This window comes from Rhinolophus sinicus, chromosome 3 (genome assembly GCF_057876585.1).
Source record: "Rhinolophus sinicus isolate RSI-liver-muscle chromosome 3, RSI-T2T, whole genome shotgun sequence".
Classification (NCBI taxonomy): Eukaryota; Metazoa; Chordata; class Mammalia; order Chiroptera; family Rhinolophidae; genus Rhinolophus; species Rhinolophus sinicus.
Genome location: NC_142503.1, coordinates 110,438,879 through 110,461,259, shown reverse-complemented (window position 1 = coordinate 110,461,259; position 22,381 = coordinate 110,438,879). Strand labels below are relative to the sequence as shown.

The 22,381-nt window shown below is 34.4% G+C and overlaps 1 protein-coding gene across 3 annotated transcripts in view; it reads left to right on the top strand.

Moving 5' to 3' along the window:
* The window catches only part of TOGARAM1 (TOG array regulator of axonemal microtubules 1), a 68,476-nt gene that overhangs the window by 28,212 nt on the left and 17,883 nt on the right, over nucleotides 1-22,381 (top strand). For 2 of the 3 annotated variants that reach the window (XM_019751712.3, XM_074328185.2), the window contains exons 7-13: nucleotides 2,925-3,025; nucleotides 9,494-9,646; nucleotides 13,386-13,472; nucleotides 14,634-14,809; nucleotides 15,582-15,735; nucleotides 15,950-16,084; nucleotides 19,834-19,987. In XM_019751712.3, the coding sequence (XP_019607271.3) occupies nucleotides 2,925-3,025; nucleotides 9,494-9,646; nucleotides 13,386-13,472; nucleotides 14,634-14,809; nucleotides 15,582-15,735; nucleotides 15,950-16,084; nucleotides 19,834-19,987 (960 nt within the window). The remainder of the gene's footprint in view (nucleotides 1-2,924; nucleotides 3,026-9,493; nucleotides 9,647-13,385; nucleotides 13,473-14,633; nucleotides 14,810-15,581; nucleotides 15,736-15,949; nucleotides 16,085-19,833; nucleotides 19,988-22,381) is intronic. The other variant, XM_019751713.3, reaches the window with a different exon arrangement.

Here is a 22,381-nt window from a genome sequence, read left to right as displayed (position 1 = left end):
AGCCCTAATATCATATCAGAAAAAAAACCTTCAAAATGATTTATTTTCTAGTTCTTTAAATGTTGAAATACAGTGGTACCTCAGTTTTCGAACGTAATCCACAAGCTCTGAAACATTCAAAAGCTGCCAACAGCTAGGTCTCAAGATCTTGCACTCGGGAAGCTGTGTGACATATTTGACTTCTGAGTCGTGTTAAAAAACCGAAGCATTTACTTCCAGTTTACGGCATTCATAAACCAAAATGTTCGTCAACAGAGATGTTCGAAAACCGAGGTACTATTGTACATTTAAAAGACAATAGAAAAGTTTACACTTAATACCTTGCTTGGCTTTGGCTTGGGATTGGGGTGGAGAGAGAGAATACGTACAATCCCAAGTGTAATCTAGAGCACCTAAATCAATACGTAGGAAGTCTGTTCCCCAAGCCCCAGTTGTTCTTTTGCCTTAGATTTGTCCTACTATTCTTTGTTCATGGCCTCTTTTCAGGATCATGGACTCTTTAGCAGTTGACCTGTAGCTTTTATCATTGCTTTTGTTTAAAACTTAGCACCAGTTTCCTCTAATTTATGGATGAACCCCACCAAACTGTTACTCTACTGTTTCTTATATTTTGTTACTCCGTTATTTTATGGAAACTTAGGACTCCATGTCATAGCTTTCACAGCCCTCTCAGTAGACTCCTTACAGCAGTAGAGCTGGAATTAGAGTCCTGCCCACCCCTCACTGACAGAATATTTTCCAGAAAGCAATTTGACAAACTTTTCCGGAGTACCTCAATAAACTTAGAAGTCTTATGCAGTAAACTTGATTTCTGAGAATCTGTAATCCTAGGATTTAGGGAATTCCTTCTAAAATAAATTTAGACAGAAAGCAAAGAGTAGAATTGCTAGGCCATAGGAGAGATGTACATTTAACTTTTTAAGTAACTGCTAAACAGTTTTCTAAGATGCTCGTGCAATTTTACACTCCCACCAGCAGTGTTCCAGCTGTTTCACATATTTATTAACATGTGGTGTTGTCAGTCTTTTCAATTTTGATTTTACTTTCCTTTGATTTTTGTCCTGAACCATGTTTACATATAGCTGTTAGAAGTAAATTTTTAAAATTAAATTTATTTAGAGCCTCTAATAATTTAGGTAAATAGAGATTGTATAATCAAAGGAGAGATGGTTTTCGTTTAACTTTAATGAAAAAGGGTGTTTTATTTCAGCAGGTCATAGAATTAAACCAAATTTTTGTGTCCCATTGTGAGAGGTTTTTCTCATCCCATGATTTCCTTCTCCACATTTTAAATTTAAATAGCTTATTTTACAGTTGGAGTTTTTGTTCTTACTGGAAATTCCTTTGTTGTAATTACCTAGGTAGACTAATGCAGTATTTTTACAAAATAAATTTGGAATGGGTCTGTGGGCTGATGAAGTAACTATTTTACCAGACATTAATTAAATTACCAGACATTTAAAATATATATATTTATCTTTATTTTTTTTTAATTTATTGGGATGACAATTGTTAGTAAAATTACATAGATTTCAGGTGTACAATTCTGTATTACATCATCTATAAATCCCATTGTGTGTTCACCACCCAGAGTCAGTTCTCCTTCCATCACCATATATTTGATCCCCCTTATCCTCATCTCCCACCCCCCACCCCCTTACCCTCTGGTAACCACTAAACTATTGTCTGTGTCTATGAGTTTTTGTTTCTCATTTGTTTGTCTTGTTCTTTTGTTGTTTTTCAATGAAATCATGTGGTTCTCTATATATATTTATCTTTTTCACCTAAAGTCCTTCCCTTATCTTTTATGAATGAGAGATTTTATATTATACACTCCTACAGTTGCAAGGTTCTGTAAGTAATTTGCAACCCAGTTGGGAAGAAAACTTCATTTGATACTATAACATTTAGAATTCAATATTCCCTATATTGTCTCATGGAGATATTCTCTTCAGATATTGAACTCTGTGAGAAGGGAGTTCAACATATCCTCGTTTATGGATTGAATTACCTTTAATGAATTCAGTATTTCCACATTTAAGTTTAATAGCTTTAGAGTAATTTTTCTCAACCAGTTTGCATTCCGCCTTAAGAATCATGGCCAAAGAAAGCTACTAAGGAGGGGTTTGATCCCTAATTAGGTTGGGGAGGAAAAATTATTGAGAACCATTCTTCTAGAGACTGAAGTATTTTCTTTTATCCAAGTCAAATATACTGAGTATAAATGTAAACTTACAGTATATCTATTCTAGAGAAAATACTCTTAAAATATTTAACAATGATTTCTCACGAGGCCAGTTAACAAATAATGCCTACCCAGTGCCTAAGAATTGTACTCCTTTGTGGAATCTCTTTTTTGTAATATCTATCATTGGACTTACTGACATCACACAATTAGTGATGTAAAACATTTTCCTCCCAGTGAGTTAACATTCCTCAGTGGGCTTTCTCTGTGAAACAAGGCCTAGAAGCACTTATAAAATCAGGCAAGTACAGCAAATGATAGTCCAAGGAGAAAGTGGCATTGACTAAACTCACTTGCTGCTGATCTCTTATTGGTGATACCGTCCAGTCTCTATTTTTATATGGTATATGAAGGTAGATAGTATATTAGATAATTTGAATCATTTGACTTAGTTTCAAAATGGATTCTCTTTGAATTAGTTGTTTTTTTGACCCAACAAAAGATTATACGGCACAAGTTGGAGTCTTCAATGCCTTTGGCAATCGTGTCGTGAATAATTAAGAAATAAAGGTTGGAAATTCAAAATGTGAACTAGGAATACCAATAAAAAATATTCTTGTCCATAGTTTTTCATACTTGTTGCTGCCTAAGTTTAGAGAGTATATAGAGTGTGTGATATAAGCGTATTGAACAGCTCTCAATCTTAAATGTTTATTGAAATTCCTTTGTTTCATTGTAGGTCAGACATATTTCCAACATTTGGAGCCAAACCTTGTCCAACAAGGCATTCTTCTGCAAAGAACAAAATCGCTCAGATAGCAGAACAGAGCCCCAGTGCAGGTATTCTATGACTATTTTGTAAATATGATTTATGGAAAGAATGATTTGTAAATGGTGTCAAAAATGATAATGGATGCGTTTCAGAGTTAGAATTTTTGTAGTTACCAATTAAGACTAATCATCATTTTAACTCCTTAAAAAGACATTTTGGCCAGAATAAAAACTGTATGATTTTTGGAAGAAAAAATATTTACCTGAATAATCTCCCTTTAAGCCCATAGGTATACCTATGCCTCGCTCCCATACCCAGACATTTAGACTTGAGTGATATGGAATGAGACCTGGCCATCAGAATTTTGAAGGCTCTCCAGGGAATTCTAATATGCAGCTTAGTTTGAGACCCGCTGGGCACCACAAAAGATAATTTCTTTAAAAAAAACAACAATTTAATTAGTAGTTAAGTGCATGTGTATTTTGTGTTTAAAATTTGTGAACTAACCTGGAAGTTTTTAATTCATAACATTCCTTTTCACAAAAAAAACTTATGAGTAATGAGTTAAAAAAGTATTTGGATTATGATCCATTTAGATTGGGAATTGCATGTTGTTCTTCTTTATGATTAGTAAAACTTTTGAATTATGAATGAGTTTTAACAAATTGGGATACGATATTTATTTTCATATGATCTCAGTGTAAAAGTCCTCACAACTTGGAGGCTACTTTACCTTACATCATAATTATGTTCCTTCAAAGCTGTGTGTATATCTAATTGTTTGCTAAGATTTTTAATTTCTTGCTACTAAGTATGTATTAAATTCATCTCATTTTAATTCCCACTATCACTCTTACTCATTTCTTACCTACTTAGCCTCCTAAGATTTCTCTCCAGCTTCAGTCTCATTCACTTACAATCCATTTCCCACAATGCAAATCTGACTGTATTGTCCCGCCTATATTTATTCAGGACATTCTTCCATAATCTGGCCCCTGCCTACTTCTCCAGCCTCATTTTTTACTACCCTTTTTGTATTGTGTGCCCCAGTTACATCAGATGACCTGCAGTACCATTTCCTAGCTCTTTGCAGTGGTACATACTATTTCTCATGGATGAAATCTGGAATTTACATCACACCCCACTCAGCTGTGAACACAGCTCAGTTTCGTTCTCTGGGAAAACTTCCCCTATTCATAAACAAAATTGATTATTATTTTGTGATATCATTCATTTTGCACTGACATCTTTATACTGGTCTCTCAGTTTTACTGTTTTGGATTCTCAGATTCTTGATACCCAGAGATTATTTACCTCTGATTCCCTACCAAGTTCCTGTCATAATCATGAATGCCAAGCTCAGCAATGTGTGCCTGGTGTACTGGCCTCCACAGAGGTAGCATTCAATAAAGAGATGTACTCTACCAGGCACAGAAAGACAGTGTTTAAGTGCTTTGGAGTCTGAAATACCCTGGAATGCCAACTTGATATTTAATAACCATAGTCATGAGCTATGCAAGTTACTTAACTGCTTTGAAGCTCAGTTTCCTCTTCTGATAATATAAATCCTAGGAAGGATAGTGAAGATTTAGGTATAAAACATACATAAAGCACCCAGTGCGAGTGGGCACTTGGAATCTGTTCCCCTAAAGGGAAAGACACAAAGAAATATAATATATAAACTTATTCTTTAATCCTTTTTTAAGCATGATCATCCTAATAAATTATTTATAACTGTACAAATATTTATATAAGGTTGAAGAGACATGTTATTGCTAGGTTGTACCTAGTTAATAAAAATGGAGCCCTCTTTTTGGAAGAATATCTTTGGAATTAGAAAAGAACAGACTTGAAAAACCTAGATTTGAATTTCTCTCTGACCCTAGTCGTATGACCTTGTGAGTCACTTAACTTTTGTTAGATTGACAGCTCTTACAACAGTGCATACTACATAACATATGCAATATCCAGTGTTTCCCAAAGTTGTCTAGCATTCAGTGGTTCTCAAACTTGCCTAATCCTAGGAATCACCAGAGTTGCATGTAACATACAGATTCTGGGGACTTACCCTCACACTTGGTGAATCTTCAGGGTTAGAAATCTCTACATATTTTTTTTAAATTTAAAAAAAAATTTTTTTTAATTAGGGAATATTGGGGAACAGTGAGTTTTTCCAGGACCCATCAGATCCATGTCAAGTCGTTCTCAATCTAGTTGTGGAGGGCGCTGCTCAGCTCCATGTCAAGTCATTTTCAATCTAGTTGTGGAGGGCGCAGCTCACTGGCCCATGGAAATCGAACCGGCAACCTTGGTGTTACGAGCACTGTGCTCTAACCACTGAGCAAACCGGCTGCCCTGAAATCTATTTTTTAACAAGTAACTTAGGTATTTTTAGGATCAAGTTTTAGAAGCACTATTAATTAATTCACTGTAAGATATTCTTGGTTAAATGTAATACGCTCTCAAAATGCAAAGTTGCTAATGGTTTCATATTTTATAAACTTGGGTTTATATTTTTGTTTATGTGGGACGGGGTTTGCTCTTTTTTCAGTAAGCAAATGACCCCTACAAGTTTATTATTTAATTGGTAAAATGTGAAAATGATAATGCTCAGAATAAAGAATATCTGAAGAACAAAACAAAAATTATTATGTAAAAACTATAAATCTAATCTATCTTTGCAATGGCATTTCTGATAAATATTTCCACGTATATTCATTACACCACTATCTATTATAGCACATTGTGCTAAATTTCCTGAATGATGTTATAGTGAACTTTTTCCTCTACTATTAGATTAGTATCACCTATTCATTTTTTGCTTTTTTAATTGAGATATAATTGATATACATTGTATTAGTTTCAGGTATATAACATAATGAATTAATATTTGTATATGTTGCGAAATGATCACCACAAGTCTAGTTAACATTCATCACCACACAGTTACAGAATTTTTTTTCTTCTGATGAGAACTTTTAAGCTTTACTCTTTTTAGCAACTTTCAACTATGTGGTACCGTATTATTAACTATAGTTGCCATGCTGTACATAACATCTTTTTTTTTTTTTTAAAGATTTTATTGGGGAAGGGGAACAGGACTTTATTGGGGAACAGTGTGTACTTCCAGGACTTTTTTTTTTTCCAAGTCAGGTTGTTGTCCTTTCAGTCTTAGTTGTGGAGGGGGCCTTTTAGCTTCAAGTTGTTATCCTTTCAGTCTTAGTTGTGGAGGGCGCAACTCAGCTCCAGGTCCAATTGCCGTTTTCTAGTTGCAGGGGGCGCAGCCCACCATCCCTTGCGGGAGTCGAGGAATTGAACTGGCAACCTTGTGGTTGAGAGCCCGTGCTCCAACCAACTGAGCCATCTGGGAGGCAGCTCAGCTCAAGGTGCCTTGTCCAATCTTAGTTGCAGGGGGCGAAGCCCACCATCCCTTGCGGGACTGGAGGAGTTGAACCAGCAACCTTGTGGTTGAGAGCCCACTGGCCCATGTGGGAATCGAACTGGCAGCCTTCGGAGTTAGGAGCATGGAGCTCTAACTGCCTGAGCCACCGGGCTGGCCCCCTGTACATAACATCTTAATGATTTACTTATTTTATAGCTGGAGGTTTGTACCTTTGACTCCTTTCACTCATTTGGCCCACCCCCCACCTCTGGCAACCAACCTTCTGATATGCCTATGAGCTTTTTTTTTTTTTCGATTCCACATATAAGTGAGACATGGTATTTGTCTTTTTCTGTCTGTCTTCACTTAGCCCTCAAGGTTTATCCATGATATTGCAAATGGCAAGATTTTCTTTTTTATGGATGAATACTATTCTATTGTGTATCTATATCACCTCTTCTTTATCCATTCATCCATAAATAGACACTTAAGTTGTTTCCACATCTTGGTTTTGTAAATAATGCTTCAGTGAATGTGGGGGTGCAGAGATCTTCTCAAATTAGTGGTTTTGTTTTCTTTGGATGTATTCGCAGAAGTGGAATTGCTGGTTCATAACGTAGTTCTATTTTTAATTTTTTGAGAAGCCTCCATACTGTTTTCCATAGTGGCTGCACTAATTTACATTCCCACCAACAGTGAACAAGGGTTCCCTTTTCTCCACATCCTCGCCAACACTTATTTCTTATCTTTTGGATAATAGTTGTGAGGTGATAATATCATTGTGATTTGACTTGCCTTTCTCTGATGATTAGTGATGTTGAGCATCTTTTCATGTACCTGTTGGCCATCTTTATGTCTTCTTTGGGAAAATTTCTATTCAGATCTGCCCATGTTTTTATTGGATTATTCGGTTTTTTTGCTGTTGAGTTATATGAGGTTTTTAAATATATTTTGGATATTAACTCCTGATTTGCAAATATTTCTCCCATTCTGTAAGTTGCTTTTTCATTTTGTTGATGGTTTCCTTGGCTGTGCAAAAGCTTTTTGGTTAGATATAATCCCCCTTACTTATTTTTGCTTTTGTTGCCTTTGCTTTCGGTGTCAAATCCAAAAACAATCAGTGCCAAGACCGATGTCAGGGAGCTTATCGCCTAATCCACTTGAGTTCATTTTTGTGTATTTTGTAAGGTAATGGTCCAGCTTCATTTTTTTTGCATGTAGCTGTCCAGTTTTCCCAACACCGATTATTGCAGAGACTGTCCTTTCTCCACTGTAAATTTTGGCTCCTTTGTTGTAAATGAATTGACCATATAGGCATAGGTTTATTTCTGGGCTCTCTGTTCTGTTTCATTGGTTTATATGTCTGTTTTTATGCCAGTGCCATGCTGTTTTGATTATTATAGCCTTGTAATACAGTTTGAAATTGGAGTGTGATGCTAAAAGGTTTGTCAGTTTTATTTAACTTTTAAACAACAAGCTCTTAGTTTCAATGACTACTCTCACCTATTAATAGAAAGCATTTCCACTCAGAGCCAGTGTCTTTATGAGGCTTACTTTATGAATTATCAAAACTAAGAAGAATTTAGAAAGATATCCATGTTACTCCTGGAAGTTCTCTATCATTTAATATCAGAAATTTTTATTTTTCTATTTTTTCATCAAAATTTGTTAGGGTGACAACGGTTAGTAAAGTTACATTGTTTTTAAGTGTACAATTCTGTAATACATCATCTATATATCACATTGTGTGTTAACACGCAGAGTCAGTTCTTCCATCACCACATATTTGACCCCCTTTACCCTCATCTACCACCCCCTCCCCCCTTACCCTCTGGTAACCACTAAACTATTGTCTGTGTCTATGAGTTTTGTTTCTTCATGTGTTTGTCTTGTTTCTTTGTTGCTTTCAGTTTTATATCCCACATACCAGTGAAGTCATATGGTACTGGACTTTTTCTGTCTGACTTATTTCACTCAGCATTACAATCTCAAGATCCATCCATGCTGTTGCAAGTGGCACTTTTCTTATGGCAGAGGAGTGTTCAGATATTTTTAAAATCATTCTCTATGAACTGGCTTAATGCCCTTTACAGCCCTGTCTAGCCAAGCTTCTACCAGCCACCTCCTTTCCTCATTATCCTGTTTTTATTAAAATGACCAAAAGCAAATTATATTTCATTATTACTACTTAATGGTTTACATAGGAGATATATATATATATATATATATATATATATATATATATATATATATATATAACTGGATGGTGAATCAAATATATATTGCCTAGGATTTTCCATTTAGGAGACATTTTGTGGTTTTCACAGCTGCAAAATACTAGTATAGGTGGTCAGTTTAAACTTTGAAACATATAGATTAACTTTTGGTTTTTGTTAAAAGGAGAGCTGCATTATGGTTTCGATTTATTTTTAATTAGGAATGTAACATTTGGGTATTTGAAATATGCTAGATACTGTGCTAAGCCCTGTACATGTATTTTCTTCGTTTCATTTTTACGGCAATTGTGAAAGAGGTACTACTGTTATCCCCATTTTACAAATAAGGATAAGTGTCTTCCCAGGTTCTGTCAGTGGTTTAAGTGACAATGCTACGATTTAGAGACAGGAAGCAAGAGTCCAGATTCTGAGCTCTTGTCACTATGTAGTTTACTGTCTCACCAGACAAACCAGGATAGACCCATTACACGAAATTGGGAGAAAAGAGAGAAATGAAGACTATAGGCATCTCTCAAGACACAGATTAAAAATTCTAGATTAAAATTTTTTTATTTTTGCTGTAAAGTTTAAAATGTCATTTAAACATTAAATGTTTGTCATATTTTTAAAATATATACATTTGATTATCTTTTTCAAACATTGAGTTTTGTATTTCATTATAATTTTAAAGCCTGTTTTATAAAATGTTGGTGTATAGTTTATAATGAATATTTTTATCTGCTAGTAAAATCAAAAACTATTACAGAATTTAAAATAAGATAAAACTTTTAAAATTACTATAATGTTATAATTTCTACTGTTTTGTTAGACATTTTTAAAAGGCTACAAGGCAAGATAGATTTAGAGGGAGAGATATGTACTTCTCATAAGATTACATAAATCATTCAAATAAATATTTTATGTATTTTATTTCATAGGGATTATAACATCCAATGTAAGCATAATTGGTCAACGTATGAACTATGGGTTTGGATGTGGTGATTTTGAAGATGATAGGTCACATGACATTTCACCTAGTGTTTTAAAAGCACAAAATAAGGAATACCCAAGACATTATAAGCATACAAAAGGTTAGTACATTTCATGACAAGTTTAATTTTTAAGATTGACTGTCTCTAAATCAGAGTCCTCCCTAGAGCGTGCCAATAAAGAAATATTAATTAAGAAGTCTCAGTTTTGAGATTTTTCTTCTTATCCTTCCGCTGATATGTTGTTTAATTTTGTCAAGTGGAACACACAGGTTCACGTATTGTCAAGTGGAACACACAGGCTGATAGGCTTTCCTGAGCAGCCAGTGCGTAGAAGTGACAGCCCTGCAGGTTTAAAAGTAGGGAATCCCTCCTGACGTCTTCTCCCAGGATGCATGTACTCACGCATGCACGCATTTTGTTTATAAGACATTTTACCAATAAAATGCGGTGGAGAACTCATGTAAGTAAATGACTCCCAGATGCCTACTTAGGTTGTAACTAGGGAGTAAACTGAAAACAGGAATATATTTCCCTGTGGTGGAACATGGGAAGGCTTCTTTGTTATCACTAACCATTGTTAACAATTTACATTTTTTATTTTTTGTAACTTAGTAGCAAGTAGCACCTCTGTGACTGCTCTGTCCATTTTTTTCAGATTTCCTATTATAGTTGTATTTTAAATTCTCCCTTAGGGCAAAGAGGAAGTGATTTTAAAGGATATAAATATTTAAATAAAATTAGAAGTTACCTGTATCTAAGCATTGTAATCATCCAGTAAGTATAAGGAGCTGTCATTTTTGTGTGTGTAGGAACTATGGTTGTAATAAGGTCAAATTTTGTTATTTCTGATCATCTTAAGTCATATGTGTAAGCAATCAGGCATTCTAGGACATGTATATTTTTTGTGGAAATAGATTAAGAGTGAACTTGGTTGCAAACCTATCTTGCTTTTGTTTTTGGTGGGTTTTTTTTTTGTAAATTGCTTAAAATGTAATCCATAATGTAATTCAATATCTAATGAGAGATCAGTTCATTGTTTTTATAAAAGAGAATAACAAGGTATTTTCATATTTACTTATATATTTTATTTCTCATGTAAAGAAAATCATGTAAAAATATACTTTTCTTCCTAAGGGTAATTCATACTCTAACATACTTTCAAATTTTTCTTTTTTAAAATTATTTTGAAATAATGGCTGAATATGTTCATTCACTTCTAGTGGCATCCTTTTTTGGACAGCAAAATCATAAAAATATTTCTGTCTTTTGACCAGCAGTTAATTCTGCTCCAGAAAATTCCTCCACACTCACCATCCAACTCTAAATCAACCAGGTAGTAGAGCTCTCTGGTCAACAAAAATAAACATGTTCAAAACTAAACTTCCTTTCCAGACCTGCTCCTCTTCCTTTGTTATCCATTTTTGTTAATAGCATCAGCATTTTCCCAGCAATGCAGACTTAAATCTTTAGAGTCATCTTCTTACTCTCCAAGTTCAGTCAGTGACCCATCGTCCCAGTTCTTCTCAGTTTAATTTGGGCCTTCATTACCAGTTTTCTGGATAATTACAGAAACCTTCTGATAAGACATCTGGCCTCTTATTTTCATTCCTTTTTAATCCAGGCTACATACTCTTTCAGAATTACCCTTCTTAAGTATAGTCATCTTCTCTTGTATACTCAAGGCCTCGAGTGGTTCCCTGTTTCTCACAGAATAGATTTTCTACCCTGAGGCTTAATTTTTCAGACGTTTAATAAGATTGCCTTAGCTTAACTTTTTTTTTTTTTTTTAAACATTTTATTGGGGAAGGGGAACAGAACTTTATTGGGCAACAGTGTGTACTTCCAGGACTTTTTCCAAGTCAAGTTGTTGTCCTTTCAATTGTAGTTGTGGAGGGCGCAGCTCAGCTCCAGGTCCAGTTGCCATTGTTAGTTGCAGGGGGCATAACCCACCATCCCTTGCGGGAGTAGAGGAGTCGAACCGGCAGCCTTTGGCGCTAGGAGCACGGAGCTCCAACCGCCTGAGCCACCTGGCCGGCCCTAGCTTAACTTTCTTGCATTACCTCTTACTATACCACTTTTCATGCCCAGTGCTCTAGCATTTTGTTTGTTTGTTTGTTTGTTTGTTTTTTGTTAAGGAGAGCGCAGCTCACAGTGGCCCATGCGGGAATCAAACCGGCAACCTTGGTGTTATTAGCACCACGCTCTAACCAATTGAGCTAACCAACCACCCCTCTAGCATTCTTAATACTAGTAGTTTTCTTAGTTGGCATGTGTAGTCTGCCTAAATGCCCTTTCCCAATCTTAATGTGTCCACATCATGTCTACTTTTTGAATACTGGTTTAAAAGCCATTCCTTTAGAAAGCTTTCCCCACTTTCAGGGTCTGGATGGAGTAGGATGAGATACTTAAAAGTAAACATACTGTTATCTTTATAGCACTATTATGCTTAGTATACAAAGATTTTCAGTGCCACATGTTAAAGGAATGAAATGGTGATGAGCCAACCAAAGCTAATAGTGTAGTCTTGGGCACAATCACTCAAAAATTGCATTCCCAAATAATCAGGTTAAAGTAAATACTGAGTACAGTGTTCAAGGGAATGAAAAGACTTCCAAAAAAATATTGGCAATGAGTTGTATACGTGAGTGGATTCATTGTGCAGGCAAGCTCAGACACTTTTAGGTTTAGATCTCAGAACCGCCTTTTCTTCCCATTCCTCTCTTGCTGGTTGTCCCTTTGAACCTGCCTATTTTCTAACATAATAACAACCTAGAGCCCCAATTAATTGAGAAAGTGATTAATGGTGGATGCTTAGAGTATTAGAAAATTAGGTTCCATGAGTAAATTTTAATGAATTGGGCAGAAATATCAAAAAGATTACATAAGGATATTTTATATGTGAAGGATCTTTTAAGCATATTTTTTCTTCATATTTTAGAATTGAGATTTGAGCAACATTTCAATACAGCTATGTTTGTTTATTTACTGAAACTTGTTTCCCTTTGTCACCAAACACCTTTTGGGACTATTTGATGTTTCTGTTAGTTGGCATGTGCACATCAATTTTGATTACTCCAAACTATACTTAAAGGAAAATAAGAAAAATGATTACCTACATAAGTTTCTTTCTTTAATTTCTGCCATGTTCACACATAGCCAAAAGAAGTCATTAGCTTTAGCAAGTTTGCAAAATAATCTATCAGCTTAATTTTTTAAAAAAATAGTTTTTAAATTAAATGTGACGGTAATTAATTGATTTTCTTTCATACATTCTAATATTTTGCTTTCCATTTTTTCTGCCTTGTAACAGTCATCTAACAGATTTACTGAACACCTACTACAGGAATGAGCACTGTAAAATAATGGTAATCAAAACTAGATATAGGGTCTATGCCCATAGAGCTTACAGTCTAGTAGGATAGAGAATGAGTAAATAAATAATCTCAAATGGAGGTAAAGGTTAACATAGAAAGGTACAGATTGCTGTGAGATTGACTTGATCTATTTCCAGGGGTTAGAGGCTTTCCTTCATGGTGACCCTTCTGTTACTTGATTATCATGCTGTGATTATTTTCTTGTATATCTTTCCCACTCTTAACCCTGGTATATGTAAACTTCTTAGGGGAAGGAAGGTTTCATATATCTCTAGTGCCTAGTCTATTCTAGGTATTCTAACTATAAACATTTACTGAATCAAATGAATGTGTGCAAATAAATAAGTTGTAAATTCTTTGGATGAAGTAAATTTTCAGTTTTAAAAGGCCATATTATTATATCATAAAATACTATATAATAAGTATTTTTAAATATGTATTTTTTTGTCCTTTGGGATTTACAGGGTCATCAAATTTACAACAAATTTCCAGTTTTGACTTCACATCCACAAATACCTTATCAGAAGACTCAGTAGTAGTTGTTGGAAAAGGTATTTCAAAGTTATTTAGCTTTTTAATTATATGTGCTCTTCATACATAAGCAAAGCATATCAGTAGAGATGAGAGAAGAGTGTGATTTGGGTGTTGAGTAAAACTTTCTTTCTAAACAGTTATTAAATTGAAAGAATTAGTAGTGAATACTTCACATGTCTGTCCCCTAAGGAAACTCCTGTGAATGCATGTCAGTAATTTTCAGAGATATGTATATTGTGTACATGACAGCTGCAGTTTGGATACTTCTGAGACACTTTTAGAATGACTAAGACAGTTTTACCATAGTTTAAATTCAAATGATAGTCCTTATTTATCAGTTTAGTAATCAGTATAAAATTAATTTTATATTAATTATATTAGGGGGACCTTTGAACAATATTTTTGCAAATATCTTTTAAAACTTGGTGGATTTTTGTTTTGTTTTTTAATTTATTGATGTAATTGACAAATAAAATTGTAAGACATTTGAAGTGTAAAACATGATGATTTGATATCCATATACACTGAAAGGATTCCCCTATCAAGTTAATTATCACATCCCAATTAGTCTCTTTTTTAATAGAAAAATTCAAATGTGATGATAGGCATTGAGGGTATACATCTTATTTTTGGAAAATAGATTGAAATGCTTGGAAAGCTTTCCTAACTTCTTTGCTTGATAGAATCTCATTAAGTTAATTTAAGGCCCTCTTCAGATTGGCTCCAACCTACTTCAGCAAACTTATTTTCTGTTATCTCTTTATGTGCCTTGTGCCGAACCAAACTAATTTATTCACTCCACATGCATGCTTTATACTTGTTCAGCTCTGCTTTTAAGCATCCCCGTCTCACAGGATGTCCTCCACTCCTTTCTCACTTGTCTCCAAATTCGTTGTCTTCCAATCCTAGCTCAAATCCTTGCTCCTTGAAACCATCTTAAACACTCAGCTCACACCAAATTTTCCTTCCTGTGAGCTCAGCACTTACTTTATGCATTTCTCATTTGATGTTATTGTCCTCTTAGGGTAGTTGCTTTTATATTTTATGATGATTTAGCAAATTTTTATTATTAACTATATAGTTTATTTCTTGAGGGCATGAGCTTTGTCTTGAACTTTGTTGTCCAGAGTGACATCACATAAATATTTAATGCCAACTTGATTGTTGGTTGATTTCAGGTGTATTTGGAAATCCAAATTCAGCACCAGCAACCTGCAGCCAATCAGTGATACTTTCTGTGGAAAACGGGGATAAATTTTCAGTCAAACAAAGCATTGAACCACCATCAGGGATTTACGGAAGAGCAGTCCAGCAAAGTATTCCATCATATCTTGATGTTGAGAATGAAAAAGATGTAAGGTTATTTGCTAATTATTAGGGTAAATTTAAACCTATAATACGTCACTGTTTTGTGTATATCAGATTTAGCATGGTAAAGTACTTTAATTAAAATTTTAAAAATTGCAAAGTAACTTAAAAAATTGATGCTTAATCATTTAAATAATAGGTTGTTCTTCTCACCAAATATGTTCTTATTCTGGTGTAATACATCTAGTATATTTTATACTTTACATGTACTCTACGTACATATATGCATATGTGTGTGTATATGTACATATATACATATACATATCTTTATCTACATCTATATCTATATACTGTGTGTCCCCGAAAATAAGACCTAGCCGGACAATCAGCTCTAATTCGTCTTTTGGAGCAAAAATTAATATAAGACCCAGTTTTATATATTATATAAGACCGGGTTTTATATTATTTACATTGTATTATATTGGGTCTTATATTAATTTTTGCTCCAAAAGACGCATTAGAGCTGATTGTCCGGCTAGGTCTTAATTTTAGGGAAACATGGTATATCTATATATAATAATTTTCTAGGATATACTCAAGGAGTAACAGACTAATATCCTCAGGCACAGATTTTCTTGGCTGTTTGCACCATATAATTCTATTAGATTTTAGAATCCCTGAAAAAAAAAACTAAGAAATGTATAGTTTATTTTGTATATAGACATTTAATGGCTATATACAGTTGTCTGAGATGAAGATAGTTATTTTAAATGTCAGGCTCCCTGAATACTTTCAGATTTTTCAACTTTTTCTTGCAGATCAAAGTTTCTATTTCAAAATCTACTTTTGACAAGATGAGACAAAAGAGAAAAGAGGAAAAAGAACTTTTTGACATTAAAGATTGTGAAAAGAAGGACCAGAATCCTTGGGAACGAATAAAACATACAGGAACTGAGAAAATGGCATCTGAAAGTAAGTGAAATTTAGCTTTTGGTGTGTTTTTGTAACTAGTAATATCCTAAAGCTAGTGTACTGTGGTTTAACTGAGAGTGATGATGTATGGCTAATAGTGGAATATGTTAAACAATAATGCTGAAATTTGCAAGACCCAGTAGCTTCTAACTATTATAATAAATAATTATTTCTCATAAAAAAGAAATTGATTGATTGTTTTTCTCCCTTCTAGACTTAAATAACTTTGGAGACAAGGTGGGAGTAACAAAAAATGAGAGTTCCTCTTTAGAAAACATTGCCTTCAATCCTCCATTGAAAAGAGGGGCTAGTTTAAAAAGGTCGCCATCTTTAGTGTTTTCAGATTCAGGTAAGTCACTTTTTAAATGTAAAGAATAAAGTCACAAATGCTTGTTAAGCTGAAGAGACCACATCTGGTTCAGTTCATTTGTGATGGAAAAAGCACTGAACTAGTAGGAGTCATTAGACAGACCTGGCTTTCACATTTTTATTGGGGAACACTGGTAGGGGCCCCCTCCTTGTCAGTGAAGCTGCTCAGAGTGTCTTCAGCTACTCCAAGCTTGGGCTCTGGGGGTCCTGAGGGTGGCTGGGTGGGTGACGCGTGTTCCCATCCTTTCAGACCGGCACTGGGTAGTTGTGGTATATGACCTGTTTAATCATGGCGGTGTACTTGGTGTAGGGGAGGCAGAATTACAGTCCAGCAATCTTGGTTTCCACCCAGACCTGGCTTTTTAAGTTTCAGTTCTACCTTTTGATTAGCTTTGTGACTTGGCCTCATTTTCTGCCCTCATAAATCTCTAAATTATCTCAAGGGTCGAGATTATCTCAAAGATCTCTTCCATGCCCCCTGCAAATATTCCTATTTTGCCGAGGAATGCTATACCATTTTATAACTAAGGTAACTGAAATTGTGAAGCTGATTTATATTAGATCATGATTTTAAAAATTGCATTTATCATTTATTCAGCCTCTCATTGATTACTTGACAAGATTCTGTACCAGTCCAAAAGTACGTTCCATGTTTTCTGTGCTGTTTTTAAAAATACTGAATAGGTCTTAAGTATAGTAGCAAATAGGTAAAATCAGAGGTTGAAATGAAATATTATGTGAACTATAGTAAACGTGAAGGATTATTGTTTATTATTTTTGTTTATTATTATTGTTTCTGAGGAATAAACTGTGAACTGTAATAAACATTCTTAAGTTTAATTGGGTCTGAAGTCTAGGTATCAACTAAAAACCTAAGAAATATAGAAAAAAATAAATCTGTAAATCTGATCTTGGACAACATACTTTGACCTCTCTCAAAGATAAATATAAAAGAGATTTGAACCAGATGAATGTCTGAGGTTCTTCCTAGCTTGCATTTCTTTTATAATGCAAGAAATGTAGAAAAGTTTTAAAAACTCTGTATCCTCAAGAACAGATTGATGGTTACCAGAGGTGGCGGGATGGAGGGTGGTTTGAAATGGGTGGAGTCAAAAGGTACAAACTTCCAGTTATAAATAAGTCATGGGGATGTAATGCATAGCATGGAGGCTATAGTTAATAATACCGTAATGCAGATTTGAAAGTTGCTAAGAGTAAGTCTTAAAAGTTATCATCACAAGAAAAAAAATTTTTTAACTATGTATGGTGACAATGGTAGCTAGATTTACTGTGGTAATCATTTTGCAGTATCTACAAATATCGAATCATTGTGTTGTACACCTGAAACTAATATAATGTTATATGTCAATTATACCTCAATTTAAAAAGTAAGATAAAATTTGTTTAAAAATGAGAAAAAATTATGTATCCTTAAAACTAATAATTGTTGAGAGTATGCCTGATGAGAGATGTTGGCCTGTAAAATTACTGGATAAACATGGCCCTAAGAACTGGTTGAGTGTAGGCCTTCTTGAATTTTAAGCTGGTTTAGTAGCATTGTCAAATAATTTCATTATTTATTTATGTCATAAAATCTACGGGGAGAAAAATCCACAAAACTTCTTACCTGTACCAGTAGTTAAGAGTAGCAATAGAAGAACAAATAGTAGCAAATAGTGTAAACAGTAACAAATCATATATTTTAAGTATTCATTCTTGCGAGAGACATCAACTAATTTTGTGATTTTCACCTATACTGGAAGCTTCTCAGATTTTGTTTCTAGGAAGTATAAGGAGAGTGCTTCCTTAAAACTGCCCTTGTATTATTTGAACAGAAGAATATGCTTATGAGATAAATACAAGCAGTGAAAGTAAACTTTTAGAAACTATTTTAACAGTTTGACCTTGCCATGACACTTTTATTGTAGTTTATAAAAGTATCAGTCTATAACAGAGTGGAAATTAAAAAAAAAAAAACAGCTTAGTTTGATCATTGTTGGTTTAAATTGATACTCTGTATACCTCCTTTTCCAGAGTAATGTTTTGTTTTGTTTCATTTTTTTTTCAGATGAAAACAGTAAAGATACTGTTATAACCCTAAGGTTGAAATTTTGGTGTTTATCTGCATCTATTTCATAATGAGTCCATATAGAGAAGAGGTCCTTAAAACTTTAGCATCAGTTTCTTCATCTGTAATGTAGGAGTAATAACTATCACATAGGGATGTTGAATGAATCAAATGAGATCATGTAAATGAAGAACTTAGCACAATGCTAGGCAAGAACTTAAGTCAGTGATAGCTAGTAATCCTGTTTTGTATTTGCTATTCTTTCTGGGTTGTGAAATTCCAAAGTTGGAGCATTTTATTTATACATATCAGGCCTATATATGAAACTTACTGAGGATACATTTGAATCATCAAAAAAATAAAATTAGGTCTGTTTATTATATTTTTTAATTGTCACATCATCTTCCTCATGTATGATATACTCTAGCAAAAACTGGTACTAATTTATCAGTAATCAGCATACCATATCTATTTGAGTACCTCTTCGTGTTAGGAATGTGATAAATTTCTGGAAAGCAGGAATTTTGTTAGGCGTCTTTATATGAAATCACAGGTGACTGGACCTAGATCTAAGTCCTTCCTTTGCCACTCATTAACAGTGAGACCTTGAATAAATTTTTTAGCCTCTAAACTCGATTATTTTCTCAGCTGCAAGATAGTGATAATGAGAGAATCTACCTCAACTTTATTGAGAGAATATAGTAAAGTTTGTAAAGAAGTTATCAGGAGATCTGGCATAAAATATTTACTGTTAACTAATATCATTAATACCTTGTTGCCTTTGGATTTTAAATGCATTTGAATACATAATTAGCATACAGCATCAAGTGAAATTCCTTATGTTTGTGTATCTCATGTGTTTCATATTACATTTTCTTACAAATAGCATGGTTGATAAATGCTTTTATGATGATCATTTTCTAGTGCCTGTTACTTTTTAAAAATATCTCTTAACATGAAAAAATGGCTAATAAATCTTTACCTATTTACAAAAGCCATTATGCATTCTCTTTGATCTTTTTGATCTTTTCCTTTCTCATACCTTGACCGCCAGCGGCTTACACTGTGCAGCCCCCTCAGGGCAGAACCCTGAGCACTCAGGGATGATGGTATGTTTGTTTCCCCAACATCTGGGGCAATGCCTTACATCTGGACAGCAGTTAGTAAATGTTTGATTATGGAAGAAACGTTTTTATTACTACACATAGACTTAGGGTTTATACTATATTATTAACTCTATACCAATAGCAAAAATTGCTATTTTTAGAATTCAACTAGAATTTACGTGGAGATGCCATGAAGCTTCATTTTTACTTATTGGTTGTATGGTAAAACGGTATATATCCTCATGTTTCTACAAAATGGGATCATATGCTTCTTACTGACTTTTAGTTCTTAAAGCTAGACTTTGTTATATGACTCATGACTGAAAACCCACTTATATATTTATATTAAGCATAATTTAATAATTTTATATATAAAAAGTAAAGTTTTAAATTAAAAGTTTTGGTATCTGGGTATTATAATTTTGTTGGAGACTAACCTAATAATACTAATTTCTATAAGAAATATTCATAGAATCTAATCAGAATGCCATTTGTATCCCTTTGTATCAAAATTCCTTGATGCTTTATTTAATAGTGGTTTTTTTTTTGTTTTAGGTGAAGCATCTCCTGGAGCTGTTCCACAGTATAAAGAAAGGATACCTTCTGTCACTCATAGTCCAGAAATAATGGAGTCATCAGAACTACGGCCATTTTCTAAACCAGAAATAGCGCTGACGGAAGCCCTGAAGCTCTTAGCTGATGAGGATTGGTAAGTTCACCACTGTTAAAACTGAGCTGAGTTGTAAACGTTTTCTGTAAATTTTTAATTAAGAACCTTAAAACATTTCCTATTAAAATAGTCTTAGCAGTGATTATTTTTGTTCTTAGGTAGTCTGAGTTTTTTTCAGCTTATCAGTGTAGCTGAACTCTGGTTCTAATAATACTTTATTACCATTTATGTTATAAATTATATACCACAAGGACATAGTTTAGCTTTATTGCGGATTACACAAACATTTTGATGTTGGAATATAAATATCACCATTTCTCCAAATGTTTCTCTGTGAAGTATATCCTACAGCAATCCTGGAAATACTTACGTGTTCCTACCACAGCTGCAGCAGCCCCCCAGCCAGCCCAGCTAATACCTGAAGGGAAACAGACAGACAGTGGCATCCCATTTGCTTCAACTTGAGCCTCCCCTGGCTGCCCTCATCCCATTCCTTCCCCTGTTCCTTCAGCATCTCTCTCCATCCCCATCCTACACCTTATCATCAGTTTTGCCTCTTTGCTAGATCATATTTATCAACATAAAAGGTCCTATAATATCTTTTATTTTTAAGAAAACTGCCAAAATCGCACATCTTCACATTTGCTTCCTCCCCTTTCTAAAGAAAAAGTTCTTAAAAGGACTAACTCATTGTCTCTACCTTTTCACCTCATGTTCTCTTCTCAACTTCTTTCATTGGCTTTCAACCCTCCCCATCATGACTACCACTTCACTAAAACTGCAAAAGTGACCATTTTGCTAAATCTACACTGGTCATTTATTAGTCTTCATCTTATTTTGCCTTTCAGCAACATTTGATATAGTTGACACTCCTTTCTTGATAACACTTTTTTCATTTCACCTTGGAAAATTCAGTCTCTTGTTTCTTACTCTGCTTCAGTATTTTCTTTCTTTCTTTCTTTCTTTCTTTCTTTCTTTCTTTTCTTTTCTTTTCTTTTCTTTTCTTTTCTTTTCTTTTCTTTTCTTTTCTTTTTCCTTTGGACTAATCTGCCATCTTGTTCCTTCCTCGACAGTGATCTCTGCTTCATTAATTTCTGATTCCTTCTCCTCTTTTTACCTCAAAATTGGGGAGTATTCCAAAATTCAGTCCACTGGTATTCTCCATCTATTCCATAGATCCAGGCTGGTAATTTTTTTCTGTATGAGCCAGACAGTAAATATTTTAAACTTTTGAGTCCAGGTGTTTCTGTTGCTACGACTCAACTTTGCTGTTGTAGAACAAAAGCAGCCTTAGACAATATGAAAACAAATGTGTATGGCTTTGTTCCACCAAACTGTACTCACAAAGAAACTTTACTTATAAAAAACTTTACAAATTAAAAAAAATCTGATGGGGTCAGATTTGGTCTGTGAACCATAGTTTGCTAACTCCTTTCTTAAATGATTTCATTCAGTTCCACAGCTTTAAATTTCATCCACACTCTGATTTCTCATAAATGTATATCTGGATTCCTGGTATCTTCTTGAGCTCTAGTCTTGTACTCCAACTGCCTCCTGAAACTTCCACTTGGATGCCAATAGACATCTTGAATTTAACATGTCCAACACAGAACTCTGGAACTTCCACTTCCTGCCATTTAACAGGCATTAGATTTAACTTCACATTTGAAAGAACTAAAGAAACCAAACAAAATACATGAAACAGTGGTTTTCAAAATATTGTGCATCAGGCAATGAGATATAATGATCCCTGAGAAACAGGAAATAAGCAAGGTGAGCCATACAATTGCTCTGCCTTCCTTTCTGGAGAGAGTTTTCAGGTCACAGCTCATGGAAGGGAAAACCATCTAGGTATCAGCAGAGATGGAGCTGGAGCTGAGAGTTTGGGAAAGCCATGGTAGCTAGAGTTTGCAGGACAGAATGCTAGAGAGGGTAGAGCTCCACAAAGAACTCCAGAGGCCTTCAGAGGATTCTTCTGAAATGTTTAGCTTAAGTACTGGTCAGGGCATGCATGTGAGTCAATTACCTGAAACCAGGACAAGGGCCCCCCTAAGAAGTTATAGGGAACAATCCCTAGAGCATATACAAGGCCAAGAATACTTCCTCTTCCCACTGGCAGAATGGAAAACTTCATAATTCACAGGGCTTAGGGTAGAATACTCAGAAGAATTTTGCTTCATCTATGGAATGAATAAACCCTAAGCTAAAGACTGGATTGCTCCCATCTAACAAAGCATAAATGCAAGACCTAAGAGGGTCAAACTTTTCAAATAACTACGTCCTGGAAGAAAGTTAAAAAATATTCAAAGGAATACAAAAATATCTAAGGTAAAATGCGTAGCATCAAATAAAAAATTGCCAGGCATTTAAAGTGCAGGAAAATACAACCCATAATGAGAAGAAAAACAAATAAAATAATTGAAACTAATGAAA